The 16641-nt window shown below is 35.6% G+C and overlaps 1 protein-coding gene and 1 long non-coding RNA gene across 2 annotated transcripts; one reads left to right on the top strand and one right to left on the bottom strand.

Annotated features, from left to right (window-relative positions):
* Nucleotides 1-6813: 6813 nt before the first annotated feature.
* LOC125499383 (uncharacterized) lies at nt 6814-7828 on the bottom strand. Its single transcript, XR_007276247.2, has 2 exons — nt 7502-7828; nt 6814-7285 (listed from the first exon to the last, which is right to left on the bottom strand). It is a non-coding gene; the product is annotated as an uncharacterized LOC125499383 (long non-coding RNA).
* A 6371-nt stretch (nt 7829-14199) lies between these two features.
* On the top strand, nt 14200-16490 carry LOC104898588 (purine-uracil permease NCS1). The gene has a single exon (XM_010685685.4). The coding sequence runs from the start codon at nt 14455-14457 to the stop codon at nt 16147-16149; it is 1695 nt and encodes a 564-aa protein (XP_010683987.2). The 5' UTR covers nt 14200-14454; the 3' UTR covers nt 16150-16490.
* The last annotated feature ends 151 nt before the right edge of the window (nt 16491-16641 follow it).

Raw genomic sequence — 16641 nt, 5'->3', positions numbered from 1 at the left:
ATGAGAAGGGATGCAACCATTCGTGCCATATGCGTCGCATATGACAGAACATCTGACGCAAAAGGCCCAAATTTACGTCAGATGGATTGCCACAAACGACGCAAATGGTTGTTTTTTTCTTTAAAAAAAATCTGATAAAACGCATACAAATTCTCTGGCAAATTTTTTTAGAAATTCTATTACTCTATTCAAGTTGGATTTGGCATATTTCTAAAATGTACTTAATTACAGCAATTGTGGTAAGTTATCCCCTTAAATTAATTTTTATAATCCATCCCTGTACGAATACTAATAATTGACGTGAAAAATAAAAATTACACCAAAAAATGAACAATACTAATAATTTTAATCATTGTATTTTATATCATCATAACAAAACAAAAGTGGAGGAAATTTATGATGATCTTAGATAGTGAAATTGACAAAAACAACGAAACATGTAGATCTACAAATCCAAAACAGAAGAGATTAAGGGAAGGTTTAGATCTGCACCTCATCCCAAAAAAAATTAATAAGAATTACAAATTCTCTAAAACAACAAACAAATCTCTCAAAAACTTTTCAAATACAACAAAAGAAACTCTGGAAAACCCTAAATATCTATCATTAGAATTAATTACCATCGAATATTTTCGTCGAAGGTTAAGATCTAGTTTAACTTGCGCTGAGTTCTTGCTCTTCTTCAATTTGTTTTCCTTCAAATTGCGATTTGTTCTTCTTCAATTTCCCTTCGCTGTTCTTGAGTTTCGAATGATAAGATCTACAAATCTCATATTTGCTCCAGTTTCAGATCTGGTTTTCTTATTGGAGGAGCGATTTTTTTATGGTGGCTTCTCGAACAGCAACGAACAACAACAATAGAACAACGAACAGCAACGATAGAACACAACAGCAACAATAGCGGCGACGAGGAGAGAGAAAGAGAGTGCAGCAGACGAAGGGAAGATGCGGCGTGAAGCAGACGAATGGGTTAAAGTTTTTAGGAGGGAGACTGAGGCGCATGGAGCGGCGGTTAAGAGTGGGAGAAGGAGAGGGTGAGGGTGAGAGAGAGGGTGAGGGTGAGAGAGAGAAATTTTAGGATTTGAGAGGGAGACGCTGGTTGAGAGGGACGAAAGTGAGAGAGAAAGAGGGACGCGTTTTAGAAATTTTAGGGTTTGAGAAATGTTAAGCGCTAGTTATATGCTTAACATTTAGAAGTGATGTGCGTCGCATGCTCCGTAGGTGCGACGCACATTGGTCCAAAAATCTCTCCAGCAGGTGCGCGATATATGCGTCGCACTCTCCTCACATGCGAAGCACATTGTTAATTTGCGTCGCATGTCAGGAGGGTGCGACGCATATACCGCGCACCTGCTGGAGAGATTTTTGTGATTTGCGTCGCACAGCTTCCCACATGCGACGCAAATCACAACTGTGCGTCGTTTCCGTTTCTGTGCAACGCAAATGAGGGGACGCAAATCATCATTTTTCTACTAGTGTTTCTTGGCGATAATTTATTCTCCTGGTCAGCTAAGCGACAACCCACACTATCTCGTTCCAGTGCCGAAGCCGAATATAGAGGGGTTGATAATGTTGTTTCTGAAATATGCTGGCTTCGGAATCTCCTATTGGAACTTCATTGTCCTCTCCAAAAATCCATATTGGTTTATTGTGATAATGTGACTGCGGTCTATTTCTCAGGTAATAATCCCATTCAACATCAGCGCACTAAGCACATTGAGATGGACATTCATTTCGTCCGTGAAAAAGTTTCCCGTGGCGAAGTACGTGTCATACATATTCCGTCCCGTTATCAAATTGTAGATATTTTCACTAAAGGGCTTCCGCCCGTACTTTTTGATGATTTTCGGGACAGTCTCAGCGTACGACCTCCTCCCGCTTCCACTGCGGGGGTGTAATAGAATATGTTTATATTTGTATATAATATATTATATATGGTAATGTATAGTTACCTTCCTTCTGTATTACCTTAGATTACGTTAGTATAATTGTTTATATCTTTATTACATAAGGGAAGGGGGGAGCAACAGTGTCCTCGTTTGAACTGACTATTTTGCCCCCCTTCCCTTTCTAAATTACAAAAGGAATCTCAATACCAACATGGGGGTCAAACAAAGCCATCGGAAATTAATTTTCTACAATCACTCAGAAATCACTTATATGAGGAAACTTTACAAATCACTCATAGAATTGAGAAAATCACGTTGTAAAAATCACGCAAATCACTCAAATGATCAGGAAACTTTACAAAAACTAAAAATTAACTTACAAACAAAACTACTATACTAGGACGTCAATACATACAAAAACATTCACAAAATTCACTTACAAATCACTGTTCTCAATAACCATTCACAATTACATACTCATAAAAATTACCTATAAACACAAATCTGAGAAAAATATAAGATTTTGACAGTGATATCACACATTCGTCCATTGGCGATTTGCGAACTTTCAAACAGGTACATAATTCTTTTAATCTTCAAAGTTATGTAGTTGAAAAAATGGAGATAATAGCAATTAGTTGAAGAGGGCTTTTATATAATTAAACTTAAATTTGATTCATTTTCATATAAAATCAGAAAACAAGATGTGTATGAAATTTGATTCATTTATGACACATTTAGTTTACAAAATATCCATGTTCAGAAATAAATTTTGAAAAACAAAACAATATCAAACCTTTTTGCGAACAACTTTTGCAACAATCCATTTTCAGAAAAAAAAAATTACATTAATTTGCGAAAACTATTTCATGTGAAATCAGATAAAATTTTAAAATTTCATTTCACATATAATTGAGCTCAAAGTGTTAAAATTTAGAAAAGGAGAAAAATTAAAAATGCCCATTTCATGCGAAATCAGATTATGTATGAAAAACTTAAAATTTCATTTCAATTATAATTGAAACTCAAAATGTTAAAATTTAGAAAAGGAGAAAAATTAAAGTGACCATTTCATGCAAAATCAGATTGTGTATGAAAATTTTAAAATTTCATTTCAAATATAATTAAAACTCAAAATGTGAACATTTAGAAAAGGAGAAAAATTAATCTTCACCAATTTAAGTGGCAAATAAGTATATGGACCAACTGTTCCTGGTTAACAAGCAAGATTTTTTTTTATAAAAATTCCTTCTAAATTAAATCAGACAGGCAGTGCACAAGTTTTATTGCTCAAAATAAAAATAACCCAAACCAACGCATCATGATTCATTTAGATGTATCCTCGCACGCATCGCGTGAACAAAAGGCAAGTAATGACTATATTGAAAGCAATAATACTCAAGGAATCACCTTCCTACAATTTTACTATCTTATATCTTCTACATTCTCCAAATTAGAAATGAGAAATCTAATAAGGAAAGAGGGAAGATTATTTGATATAACTAACTATATATAATCTTTATAGGAATTTTTTATGAATATGGAAAATAATCAAATTACCAATTATATATAATCTTTCCAAGATATATAATGATTTTTTTGGTGATAAAAATATATATTGAGTTAAAATCAACTGTTGTATTATTAATATATAAAATATACTTTCTTCAAAAAATATAAAATATAATTCTTTTACATTTTTGCCCCATTTCACCTCTTCTTACAAACTGCTTCATATACTGCATTATCACTATTGACATTGTTTGATAAGTGTGCCTAGGGCTGTTTATCGGTCGATTCGAACCCGGACTATGGTATGCTCGGCTTGTATTCGTTTAAATTTATTTGAACTCGCCGAGCTCGAAGCTTAACGAGTCGAGTTTTGACCAAATTTAAATGACCAGAGCTCGAACTGTTCACGAACAGGCTTGACTATTTATCACTCCTAGTTTTTACATGTTTTCTTTATTTTTTCTTTTGTAACATTTGAAATTTATAGGTTTTCTTTTAGACAAGGAAATTATTAACTTATTATTGTATGATATATGGGTTAATATATCTATGTATATACTTCCTCCGTTTTTTTTTAGATGTTACACTTTCAAAAATTGTTGTTCCCTAGGCAAAAATTGGAGAAGTAATTAGGAGAGAATTAACATGGGGTTTAAGGGAAGGGAGGAGAGAGAAAAGAGGACCCAACTTGGGTTCCCCACAACCACCCCACCACCCACCTGAAATACGAACCACCCACCCAGCCACCCAAAACCCCACCCCACCCACCCGAACAGCCACCGAAACGCCCATCCCACCCGCCGAAAACCCTACCCACCCACCCGAAAACCCCACCCCCCACCCGAAAACCCCACCCCATCGCCGAAATCCCCACCCACCCACCCGAAAACCCCAACCACGTGCCGAAAACCCACCCCCACCTACCGAAAACCACCCAATTTTCTTCGCATAAAACCCTCGCCTCCATTTTCGGCGGTTTCACAGCAGAATCCTTGACAACAAGCCTCTTATAACTCGTCAAAACATCGGTGCGCATCCATCACATCGGTTTTGCGCGAAGAAAATTGGGTGGTTTTCGGTAGGTGGGGGTGGGGATTTCGGTGGCTGGGTGGTGATTTCGGTAGGTGGGGAAGGATTTCGTGGGTGGGGGTCTTATTTTCAGGTGGGTGGGGTGGGGTTTTGGGTGGGTAGCGATTTTGGGTGGGTGGTGGGGTGGTGGTGGGAATTCGCCGGGCTTCTGTGGTGGTGGGTAAGGAGGCTGCGAGGTGGGGGAAGGGATGGGGCAGCTGAGGTGGTGTGGGAGGGGTGGTGGAAGAGAAAGAAGGAGGTTTAATTAATTTTGGATTAGTATATAATAAGGTTGAATTAAGTTAGTTTAATTTTGATTAATCCTTATAAGTAAGGGTAAGTGAGTAATTTTACAGCATAAAACTTTCCAATTTAGGAAATAAAAAAAAGTGTAACATCTATTTAGAAACATGCAATTTAAGCAAAGTGTAACATCTAAAAAAAAACGGAGGAAGTATATAAAAATGAAGTATTATTTTTCTATATAAAAGTATAATCGAGCCTTTTCACGAGCTTTTGAGCCGAGCTTATCTAGCTCAGCTCGGCTCGGCTCGTTAAAGCCTCGAGCTGAATCGAAATCTGGGTCGACCCATCACGATCCGAGCTTTGACCGAATCTATTCCCAAATGTTCGCGAATAGACCGAGGTCAATATCAATCCCTAATTAATTGTGCCATAAGGAGGGAGGTAGAGGGGGGATATGGTGAAAATGAAGTCAAAAATTAGTGTATTTCTGTCAAAGCACGAGTTAAGCTGGTTTTGATTGAAAAATAGAAAACGTAAATATTTAAGGCTAATTTATCTACACCAATTTGTTAAAAAACTTCTACTATATTTTATACCGATGTACAGATGTGCTACAAGAGATGTTTTTATATCATATGTCAATAAACCTTTTTGCGCTAATGCGACAATTTTTATTAATGTGTTGTACCAATCGGTCAAATTCGATGATTCAGCCTTTGTTTTTGGCCATGAGTGGCATTATAAACTTTACAAGCAAGACTTTATTTTCTTCACGTGAAATTCGTTCTTTAATATTGTATGTTTGAGAATAATATTGTTATATTTTTAATTTTATTTTTTTTGGACACGGAAGAATTATTTTTTGAGTTGTCCTCATACGGAGTCACTCATCCATAGATCTAACAAATCTGAAAACCTCTCTCAAAATTAAAACTTGCATCCATCAAAATTTGAACCTTCGTTAATCATATAAAAAATAGGAAGTCATATTATTAGAATCAACTAGTTATTAGGTCCGGACTATGCCCCGGGTAAGAAAAATTTCATTTATTAATATTGTACTTTGATATAATATCACTAAATACAACTTGGTCTAGTGGTTAAAACTCTAGTACATGAGCTTGAGGTCACGGGATCGAAACCTATACTAAGCAATTTCTAATTTTTTTCATTGTACATGGATTACATGAACTAAAACTTCCTAGTAAGAGCGCCACGTGGCACCGTTCTTGATTTACGCACGCCTTTTAATATATTAGTATAGATATACTTTAAACTACCTTTTTTATAATAATAAAATGATGTAGTTCCTTGGACTTTCATTGAGTAATTGTTTAGAAACGTGGCACATTCTACACCACAAAGTGTAGGTCCATATAATGCGGTGAGAATTATGACAAACGTAACTTCCCAATAAGTTTCAACTGTACTTAGTCGACAGTTTGAACTGAAGCTAAAAGATAGAGATTCCTAGAAGATGGAAGGGTGAAGTGTTGCCACTTGCACAACGTATAGAACAACGGTAATCTAGGCCTCTTGGCTGATAGATAAAAAAGACCTGATTGAACTTGAGCTATTGACAAACTGGTCGAAAATATCTTACAATCTTGAATGTCCAATCTCTATTATATAAGGCAAGGGAGGAGGTGTGGTGTCCTCTTTTGAAGTGACTAAAATATCCTTAATGATCTAATTAATGGAATGAAAAAAATTACAAAAACAAATCATTTAAAAATTCTCATTCCAACTTGCTATTTAAAACAAGTTTAAAATGGTACATGCATCAAATACTTCAATCAAAAATTAAATGGACAAAATATTTATACCTTATAAAAAAAAATGACATACATAACGTGCACATGAAAAGTCTGAACATTCACATCTTTGATATTCTTTAATTCAGTTAAACCAACTCATTATTTTTGTTTTTTCAGTTCAATATTCATTCACAAAAAATTAATGTTAACAATCACTCACAACCTTTTTATTTTTTTACATTAGCGAATTAATATATCTAAATTCATCTAACTGTTGAATTTTTCACATTTAAGTTTAATCATAAATAAAGTACGAATGAAGTATCTAATAGAATAACAAATTTTGAAATTAACGCACGCATCGCGTGCATATGAAGGCTAGTTATATTATTAAGAGAAGGTATTGTATAGAGATGGAAATGGATCGGGTTCGGGGCGGGTGGACCATCACCCGCATCCATCACCCGCCTCCATCCACCCCACCCGATCCATCCATCACCCGGTCAAACATCTACCCGAATCCATCCATCCATCCATCACCCACGGGTGAAACGGATGGATCGGGTGATTGGGTAAATGCACAATTTATACAGAGAACTTCCAAATTTTGATTAATAATCGGTACACACATATTCAATAAAAACAACTAGTTAGAGTTAAATCAAGTCTAAGTTTGCCAACACATGGCAACATTAAAAAAGTGGGAAAATTGAAATCAGTGGCAACAAGCAAGTAGCAGAATAGTAGCACTATTGTAGTAGTGTCACTTTGCAACACAAAACGATGAAAACAGCAACAGCAGCAAACAACTTCCTGTAGAAACAAATTACAGAAAAAAATTACTTGTATGAACACAAATTATAGCAGCAAATTTGTATGAACAAGTAAAAAAAGGAGTTTGAGCAGCAAACCTGAGTTTTAAACAAACTACAACAGATCTGAGTTTTAAACAAACTACAACAGATATGAGTTTGAGTTTAACAAACTAAAAGAATTAAACAAGTAAAAAGGATTTTGAGTTTAGAATACCTTAAAGTTGGATAAAAATAGCCTCTAAAAGCCTAGAGTTGAGAGGCGTCGTGCCTTACTGCCGCCGTGAGTGAATGAGAGAGAAGGAGACAGGGAGGTTGGGAGAATGAGAGTGAGACACTGAGAGTATCAGAGTGAGAATGTTAGGTTTAGGAAAATTAGGTTAGGTAGTGCCGTAGTGGGCTTATGTTGGACCATTTAGTTAGGCTTTTAGGTTGGACCTAAAAAGGTTTTTTTTTTTTTAAATAAACGGGTTATGGGTCGGGTTAACGGGTCGGGTGGTGGATGAAAATTGCCCACCCGTATCCGATCCGTCACCCGCATCCGTTAATCCGTCACCCGCCTACCATCTGTTTAAGTCGGGTTTTTCACCCGTCCATTAAAGCGGGTGGACCGAGTGGGCGGATGGTCCACTGGATATTTCCATCTCTAGACTATTGTGTCAGACGAGTGTGACACAATAGAAGTGGTCGGACCAGCCTCATCAACAACCAACTGAAAGATTAATAGATACAATTGAAAGAAAAAAAGAACTAACTGAAAGAATAAAAAAAAACCAACTGAAAGAATAAAAAGAACTAACTGAAAGAATAAAAAAACCAACTGAAAGAATAAAGTAACCAACTGAAAGGATAAACCAACTAGCATTTTCCATCATCTCAATTCCTCCACGATGATCGCCACGTGTCCTCCCTCCTATTTCTACCCCCCTCTCTTTTTCCTCCCACTCACACTCACATTCTTACTCGCCACCTTTTCTTCACTCTCTTACTTTCTCTCTCCTCAAACAAAAATCAGCGGCGTTAATGGAAGCAAAAGATTCTCCGGCACCAGTAGACTGCACGACTGTGGTACTAAGCATGCGTACGTTACTAACGGTTCTACCGTACTGGGTTCAACCCGTCTGACAATATGCATTGGGTCAGCCGGTCTGACCCAATATTTTCACTATTATTAATGCATTAAGAATTAAAGGTAATCTAATTAGTTGGATGTTCCTTTCACTCTTGTAACGAGTGTTGGATTATTGCCTCTTTTAGGATGGAATCCGCAAACTACAAGACACTTCAAAGCAAAAATTTGAGATTCACTAATAGCATAGTACTCGTAATTGACTCGCTAACAAATAACTAAATATGCACGTAAACCAGCAACTAATCGAATTCAATCTTAAATCTTGATTTTAGAAAAAAGTAGGTATGGAAAGAATAATAGGAGTCACTAACAATATTCAAAACGATAAGTATATTATTTGCTTTTCGAGTTCTAATTTAAGTGATAAGTTTCTTTAACACTATATTGATAAAAAAAAATATCTATATACTTTATGTCATTTCAAAATTTGTATTGTCCATAAACTGAGATTCATCTAGAAATTAAGAGACATTTATTTATAAATTGAAATAGTATGTGGAAAAGTTGATATTAGAGTTGCATAGATTGATAGCATATTCATAAATTGAGATTACATATTCATAAATCGATATCAAAGGTTCATAAATTGTTATGTCCAACAATTGGATAAGTCTATAAATTGAAATGATATACACATAAATTGGTACGATTTTTAAAAAAACTGAATCATTAGTAAGATATTTTTTGTCCAAAATAATGTTGATTCAATGTAAATCGTAGACCAAACTTGGCAAAACTAATTCGAGTGGAATAAACCCATCAAAACTTAATTAATTTATAACCAAAATTGAATACCCTAAAAATTATACCGACTGAAATCAATCTAAGACAACCACAACAAGTTAGGATTGTTAAACATCGCCCATAAAGTACTTAAAATCGCCCAAAATATATTTTTATAGCCCAATTTACCCTTTCCTCTTTTCTACACTACCCACCACCTCCACCACCAACCTACTGCCATTTCACCTTCTCTTTTCCCCCACCACCCCACCACCACCTACCTTCCCACTACCACCGTCGACCTCCACCGCAGCCACCTTTATTTCGAATTTTTTTTATAGTGGAGAACGTCCCGCCAGGACGTTCAACCCATGGGGCGATCGTCCGGCTAGGACGTTCTACCCATGGGGTGAACGTCCGGGCCGGACGTTCACCCCATGGGTAGAACGTCCTAGCCGGACGATCGCCCCATGGGTAGAACGTCTTGGCCGGACGTTCTCCACTATAAAAAAACTTTCGACGCTGTGCTCCTCAACATGAGAGCTCATGGTAGAATAGCTGTTTGTGGGATGCGTCTCAGCATAGAAATCATGACAAGGCAGGGATTCGCAACCTATTTACCCTTATCAGAAATGGTAGAAAAGCTCTCGCCGGGCTTTTCACTGGTAAAAATGTGGGCAAGCAGGTTGTCTGTGTGTCCCAGGATTGATTAACCTATGTTTGATTTAAAGTAAATTTTCACATAACTTGTATAAAATGGATGTACTGTAGACATCAGGGTTTAATCACCCCAAATTACAAAGAAAAATCTCTCATTTATAAAGTTGACTTTATGTGATTATATAACACTGCTTATCTAATGTCCTGGCGAGACGTGGTGGAAGGCAGGAGGTGAGGGAGATGGTGGTGGTGGTGGCGGCAGCCAGGAGGTGAGGTGGATGGTGTTGATTTAAGAAAAAAAAAATGAGGAAGGTTATAAATGTAATTGCATTGTTTTATTTGGGCGATTTTAAGTAATTGTTGGGCGATGTATAGAAGTTCAGTGAAACGAATGTCCATAAATCCGAGCTTGGCCTAATTTGACCCTGGTCAAACCAAATCTTAAGATATTTTACCAAATTTAACCCAAACTCAATCCTAACTTGAATACTTAATTATCTGTCTCCTCTTCAACAAGGCTTATATAAAATGCATCATGCCATCATGGTAACAAATTAAGCTTTACAATTAAAATTGTTATTTTCCCTATACAGTATATCTTGATGGGTGAATGAATCTCATGTCGTTTGAACCAAACATCACAACCGACTTGTTGATGGGTTGGCTAGACTTGCGTCAAAAAAATAATCAAGAATGATATCTGTATTTTGAACAACCTTACCCCTGATTGTATTAAGCTCTATGTAGCAGACTTAGAAAATATTCTAAAACATATATCTAAACTTCAGGGATGATGCTGATCACGTGCGACAAGGCAACTGTATAGGGCCACTAAAAATTTAAGGCTTTCATATACTATTTTTATATTAATAGATATTGACTCATTGTATAAAACATTTTTCATTGTTGGTGTTGGACTCATATCATATACTCCCCCGTTTCATTCTAATTGTTACACTTTGATATTTTACACTATTCACAAATTTTTACTTTGACCATCATTTGTGATTTATACGCGGATGAAAATATAGTCATGTGGGATCTTGTTAGATTCATCATCATATGTATTTTATTAATATGTACTTTTTATAATTTTTACAAATACAAAACTAAAGATATATGTCCTCAAAGTTTTGCATTGACATGCGTGAAAAGGGTAAGTGTGTAGATTAAAATGAAACGGAGTGAGTATGATATATGCACCGTCTTTAGTGGAGAAATAGGATAAATATATAATCGGATAGTAAACTAGTGCAAACATATCACTCATGATCATCTGATTACGGTTTTAGTTCACTTAAACAACTCCTAATTTAAGTAATCCAGCAATAATTTTAATAATCCTTGGATGAAAAGATTGATGTCACTCCTCAAATATTTCAAAAGAATATTCTTTTTACAATTTTCAACCCTTAAATGAAGTTATACACTTTTTATTTATACTAATAACAAACTAATCACTCATATTGGATTTAAACAAGCCCACCCCTTAGCTTAAGGGTAATGGTAAAAACATGAGCTTATTAATTATTAACAAATATAGTATAAGATAAAACTGTAACACATTTATTCAGTAAGCCAACTAATATAAAATATAAACTCTTATCTTTTGAGGGGAATATAAACTCTTATCTAGATGCAAATAAGTTAGAGTAACTGGAGACCAACATTAAAAAGACAACTTATCGAAAGGACGCCTTTGATTTTATATCAGTGATATGTTAATTTGTGAATATATTTAAATTTTATAATCCAAAATTTAACTTATATTTGTACTTTTAATGTATTAAGAAACGGACTGATATTATCTTCATTGTCGTACACCAACTGCTTGTTAACTGATTCAACCCTAAATGTATGATTTTTTTATAATTTATACTATTAAATTAAAATTGAAACATATACTCCCTCCGTTTCATAATACTCGCTACACTTTTCATTATGGGAAGTTTCACATTACTTGCTACACTTCCTTTTTGGGCAATAAACTCTCTCTATTTCTCTCCTCTCACATGAATTCCTTTTCTTTTTACTATCTACCTCTCTCTTCTCCAAAAATTGCATAGGAGTCCGTGAATTAAGAAGTGTAGCGAGTAAAATGAAACGGAGGAAATACGTACTTTTAATCTATTAATAAAGGGCCCAATATAATATTAAATGTGCGGGGGATCCTTGATAATTGAACCGCCCCTGCTGAACATGTTAGACTCCCAACTAGAGATGGCAATGGGTAGGATCTGCACAAGGTCATCTAGAATCCAAATCCAGATCTAGATTCATTTTTTATGCAAGGATCCAGATCCTACCCGGATCCACTAGGTAATCAGAATAAGGATCCAAATCTGTATGGATCTTACGAATCCGGGTCCTAAACAGATCGTTGCCTATTGTCTTAAAACTATCCTAATTTTCACAATAATTGAAGATTTTAAACAATAAAGTCATCTAATATCAACCAAAAAATACATTTAATGTTTGAAAAATAATCATTGCAACTACTTACAACTATTCAATTATCAAACTGTAGATTAATTATCAACCCAATTTTCAAACTCAATTATCTAGTAAATTCGCACAAAAACCACACATTAATTAGAACAGATCCGAAATTCAAGCGAAAATATGTTTTACATGTAATAACTAATTAATATAATATTAAATAATAATATTATTATAAAAACAGATAAAAATTTAAGATCCGGTCTAGATCCGTTTTTTTCAAGGAGGATCCATATTCTACCCGGATCCATAAGGTCCAAAATTTGAGATCCCAGATCCATTAAAAATGAATCTGAATCCACAAATTCGAACATGATCTATTTTACCCACCGTCATCTCTACTCCTAACTCCCACTAGCTCCGAGAGTGTGGTAAACTTTGTTCCTCTTAATTAATTAATGCATCCAATTCAAACAAAAAAAAATCTCATGCGACTGATACTTTACAACTTATGCCCGTGTCTATTGCAAAATAAAAGTATGCCCAGCTGCTTATATGAACTAATGAAGTGAATTTTATACCATGAAAGAGAAACACAATGCTCCAATTACGTTTTAGGTATGGCTACTCGCTATATATCACTTTTTTTTTTTTTTTTGAGGGACGCTATATATAACTTTTAAGTCTATACAAATATATGTCGATTGATGGTGCTCCCCTCAAAAAAAAAAAAAAGTCTATACAAATATATTAAAAACGTGCGAAAAAACCTACATGTCATGTAGCACTCTCCTCAAATTTCTAATGCAAAATTTAAATCTATATGTACTCATCACTTTATAAAAAAATGTATAAGTGCAAGGTATAAAATATGTGACCTCTAAAATGAAAAGTAAGAGCTTAATTATCAATACACTGACTTTGTTGTCTAATGTTTCAAATAAAATATGACGAAGTCTTGTAATAATTATAATTAACTAAAAAGACTTAAACAAGTATATACATCTCTAACACTCTTATTAGGTAACTTACAAGACAATGTTGATGCCATATTCTCTTACCACACTTCCTTTTATTAAGATATTGTTTTCAAATTCAAGCCTCCCAAATTTTTTTTTAATTATCACGTCGTGACGTGAATTTTCCAATATCTTAATGGATAAAAAATACGAAAAGTAACAAAATAAATTATGAAATTTAAAAATTATAATATATTTGTTTACTGTAAAGCCCGAGGCATTTTCCATGGCCAAAAAACTTGTTATGGCACCAAAAGTCGGAAGCTCGTAAGTTGTGTTTGAGACACTACTTCAAATGTTAGCAACAAGGTTTCTAAATCGAGCATTGTCTTAGATCCCTACTGAATAGGTAAAAGAAAATTTCAATTCAAATTTAATTGTACTTGAAATTTGATAAAGTAATTTGTACTCAATATCATTCTATAAAAACTAATTAAAATAGGAGAAAGTGTTTGTGTCTCGTCATAAAAGGCCAAAATGGTCTCTCATTTTGCAATCTAGAGATACCACAATAAGAGTTACTTTGGTACCTCTAGTTCAAAGATCGAGAGGCCAACATTTTGTTATTTAGAGGTTCAAAACTAAGAGTTTCTTTGACATTACTGGTACCAAATATCAAAATTGATACTAAAGTAGGTATAATTGATACCAAAACTCAAAATTAATACCAAAGTTTACTTACACTTAAGTACCAAAGTAAGAGTTACTTTGATATTGATACCAATTTTACTGAACTTTGATATAAGTTGGTACGAAAGTCCAGGTCATTTTTATGTCTTTTTACACTAAATGTCAAAAAAAAAAAACTCTATGAGAGACCATGATGAGACGTCTATCCAACCTCTTAAAATAGCCCAAAATTTTACCTGAACATTTCTTCGGATTCTAAATAGTTCGATCTGATTTGATGTGAAACAGTAATAGTACTTTGGATAAATTTAAAAAGCTTGTGATTCTTAATTTACGGAGCCAGAGTTGTTGGAGAATCATTCAACACTCTAACCAGCAGATTCCACCTGTAAAATTGGGCAATCATTTCCAATTGCAATCACAGCATAGCTTCAAATTTAATGAGTGTGACAATCATGGCAAACATAGCCATTCACCTTCTATCCCAAATTCAAACAAGGCCACCATTAACTCATTAACCCACACCTTTCAAAACCTTTTTTTAAAATTTTTGAGTGAATCATCACTATGGTATCCAAGTATCTCAGCCTCCATTTCCAGCCCCACCTTCAAACTTCACTTTCCTATTCCCACACTCTCAAACCCAAATATACCTGCATCACCCCAGCTACCTCAATTACCTCATTTCCAATCAAACCCAAGTATACCTTAAGTTCCCTCTGCAGAAGATGCTCTGCATCATCGCTTCGTTCAATGGCATCAATCAATCCCATACCCGATACTCAAACGGATGAATTTGAGGCTGATCCCACACTTATTAATAATGATCTCAAACCTACAACTTCAAGTCAACGGACATTTTCTGGGTGGGAAATGGCAAGCCTTTGGATTGGGTTGGTTGTTGGGGTCCCATCATATTACCTTGCTGGTAGTCTTGTTGACCTTGGGATGGCATGGTGGCAAGGCATAGCCACAGTGGTCGCAGCAAATCTTATATTGCTGGTCCCACTAGTCCTCACCGGGGAACCGGGTACTCGATACGGCATCTCGTTCCCCGTGCTGGCAAGATCGTCGTTCGGAATCAGAGGTGCCCATGTCCCTACACTCCTAAGAGCATTAGTTGGTTGTGGGTGGTATGGCATTGAGACCTGGATTGGTGGAGAAGCGATTTTTCTACTATTGCCAAATTCAATCAAACAATCCTCTCTGTCACAAGTTTTACCTTGGTTAGGAACTTCTCCACTTGAATTCTCTTGCTTCTTTGCATTTTGGCTAGCTCAATTAGCAATCGTTAGGAGAGGAATGGAAGGAATTCGAGTGCTTGAGAAATATGCAGCTCCAATCCTTATAGCTCTAACATCTTGCCTTCTCATCTGGGCATATGTTAATGCCGGTGGACTAGGCGATATGCTTTCTCTATCTTCTCGTCTTTCAAGTTCTGAATTTTGGTCCCTCTTCTTCCCTTCTCTTACAGCAAATATAAGCTTCTGGGCAACACTAGCACTCAACATCCCTGATTTTACAAGATACGCCAAAAGCCAAAAGGATCAGATAATTGGTCAAGCTGGCTTACCTATTTTTATGGGTGCATTCACATTCGTTGGGCTAGCCGTGACCTCTTCTACCAAAGTGATTTTCGGTCATTTGATCACAAACCCCATCCAGCTCCTCGGAGAGATTGGTGGGTTCAGTACAATGATCATGGCAATTGTCGGAATCAGCCTCGCCACCATCACCACCAATATAGCAGCCAATGTTGTTGCACCTGCAAATGCACTTGTTAATCTCAGCCCATCAAAGTTCACATTTTGGAGGGGAGCTCTTTTAACAGCATTACTTGGCATTGCTTTTCAACCATGGAGATTACTGAAATCAAGTGAGAGTTTTGTATATACTTGGCTTGTTGGTTACTCTGCACTAATGGGACCAATAGCAGGGATACTATTGGCAGATTATTATCTCATTAAGAAAATGAAGCTCAACATAAAAGATCTGTACACATTGAGAAAAAATGGTTCCTATTATTATACAGGGGGGTATAATTTGGTAGCAATGGCAGCTTTAATTGCTGGGATTTTGCCCGTGATGCCTGGTTTATTGCAGAAACTCGGAATGCTGAGTTCAGTCCCAAAATTGTTCGTCACAATCTACAACAATGCTTGGTTCTTCAGTTTCTTTTCTGCAGGAATTCTTTACTGGGTAATACAATCATTATTAACAGGTAATGATAGTAAACTGATTGATCCACTTTTGGCAGCATAAAACTGACCTGTGATGGATCATATGCAAATATACAGAAGTCTACTTCAGAATTGACACCATACAGCCTTGTAAGTCTGGTCGCCTATACATTCAAAAGTATACATCACAACACGATATTTTGTGTAAATGAACTCGTCACATTGAATCAATGTACGCTTCTTTTTACTTTTTCTTATTCCGCATATCACCTTGTTTCCATGCAACTATGCACCATAAGTTTTTCTTTTATAATTTGTCATTAGAAAACAATGTCAGTTGCTTGTGAACTTGGTAGTCTGTCCACTGTAAATATTTTCCACAACCAGCCGAATACTGAAGAGAATATAGTTCCCAATTCGTCATTAACATGCTCTACCAACAAGAATCATGCTAAATTTCAGAAGATATAGACATAAATACTTGGATATTGGAAGATTGTTCTAGCAATTGATTTGTTAGAGAATCTTCTAGCGTTCAATGCACCAACTGATTCTAAAGTTCTCATCCAATATC

This window comes from Beta vulgaris, chromosome 7, assembly GCF_026745355.1.
Source record: "Beta vulgaris subsp. vulgaris cultivar EL10 chromosome 7, EL10.2, whole genome shotgun sequence".
Classification (NCBI taxonomy): Eukaryota; Viridiplantae; Streptophyta; class Magnoliopsida; order Caryophyllales; family Amaranthaceae; genus Beta; species Beta vulgaris.
Note: the sequence above shows the minus strand (reverse complement) of the source record. Positions and strands in the feature narration are given on the sequence as shown.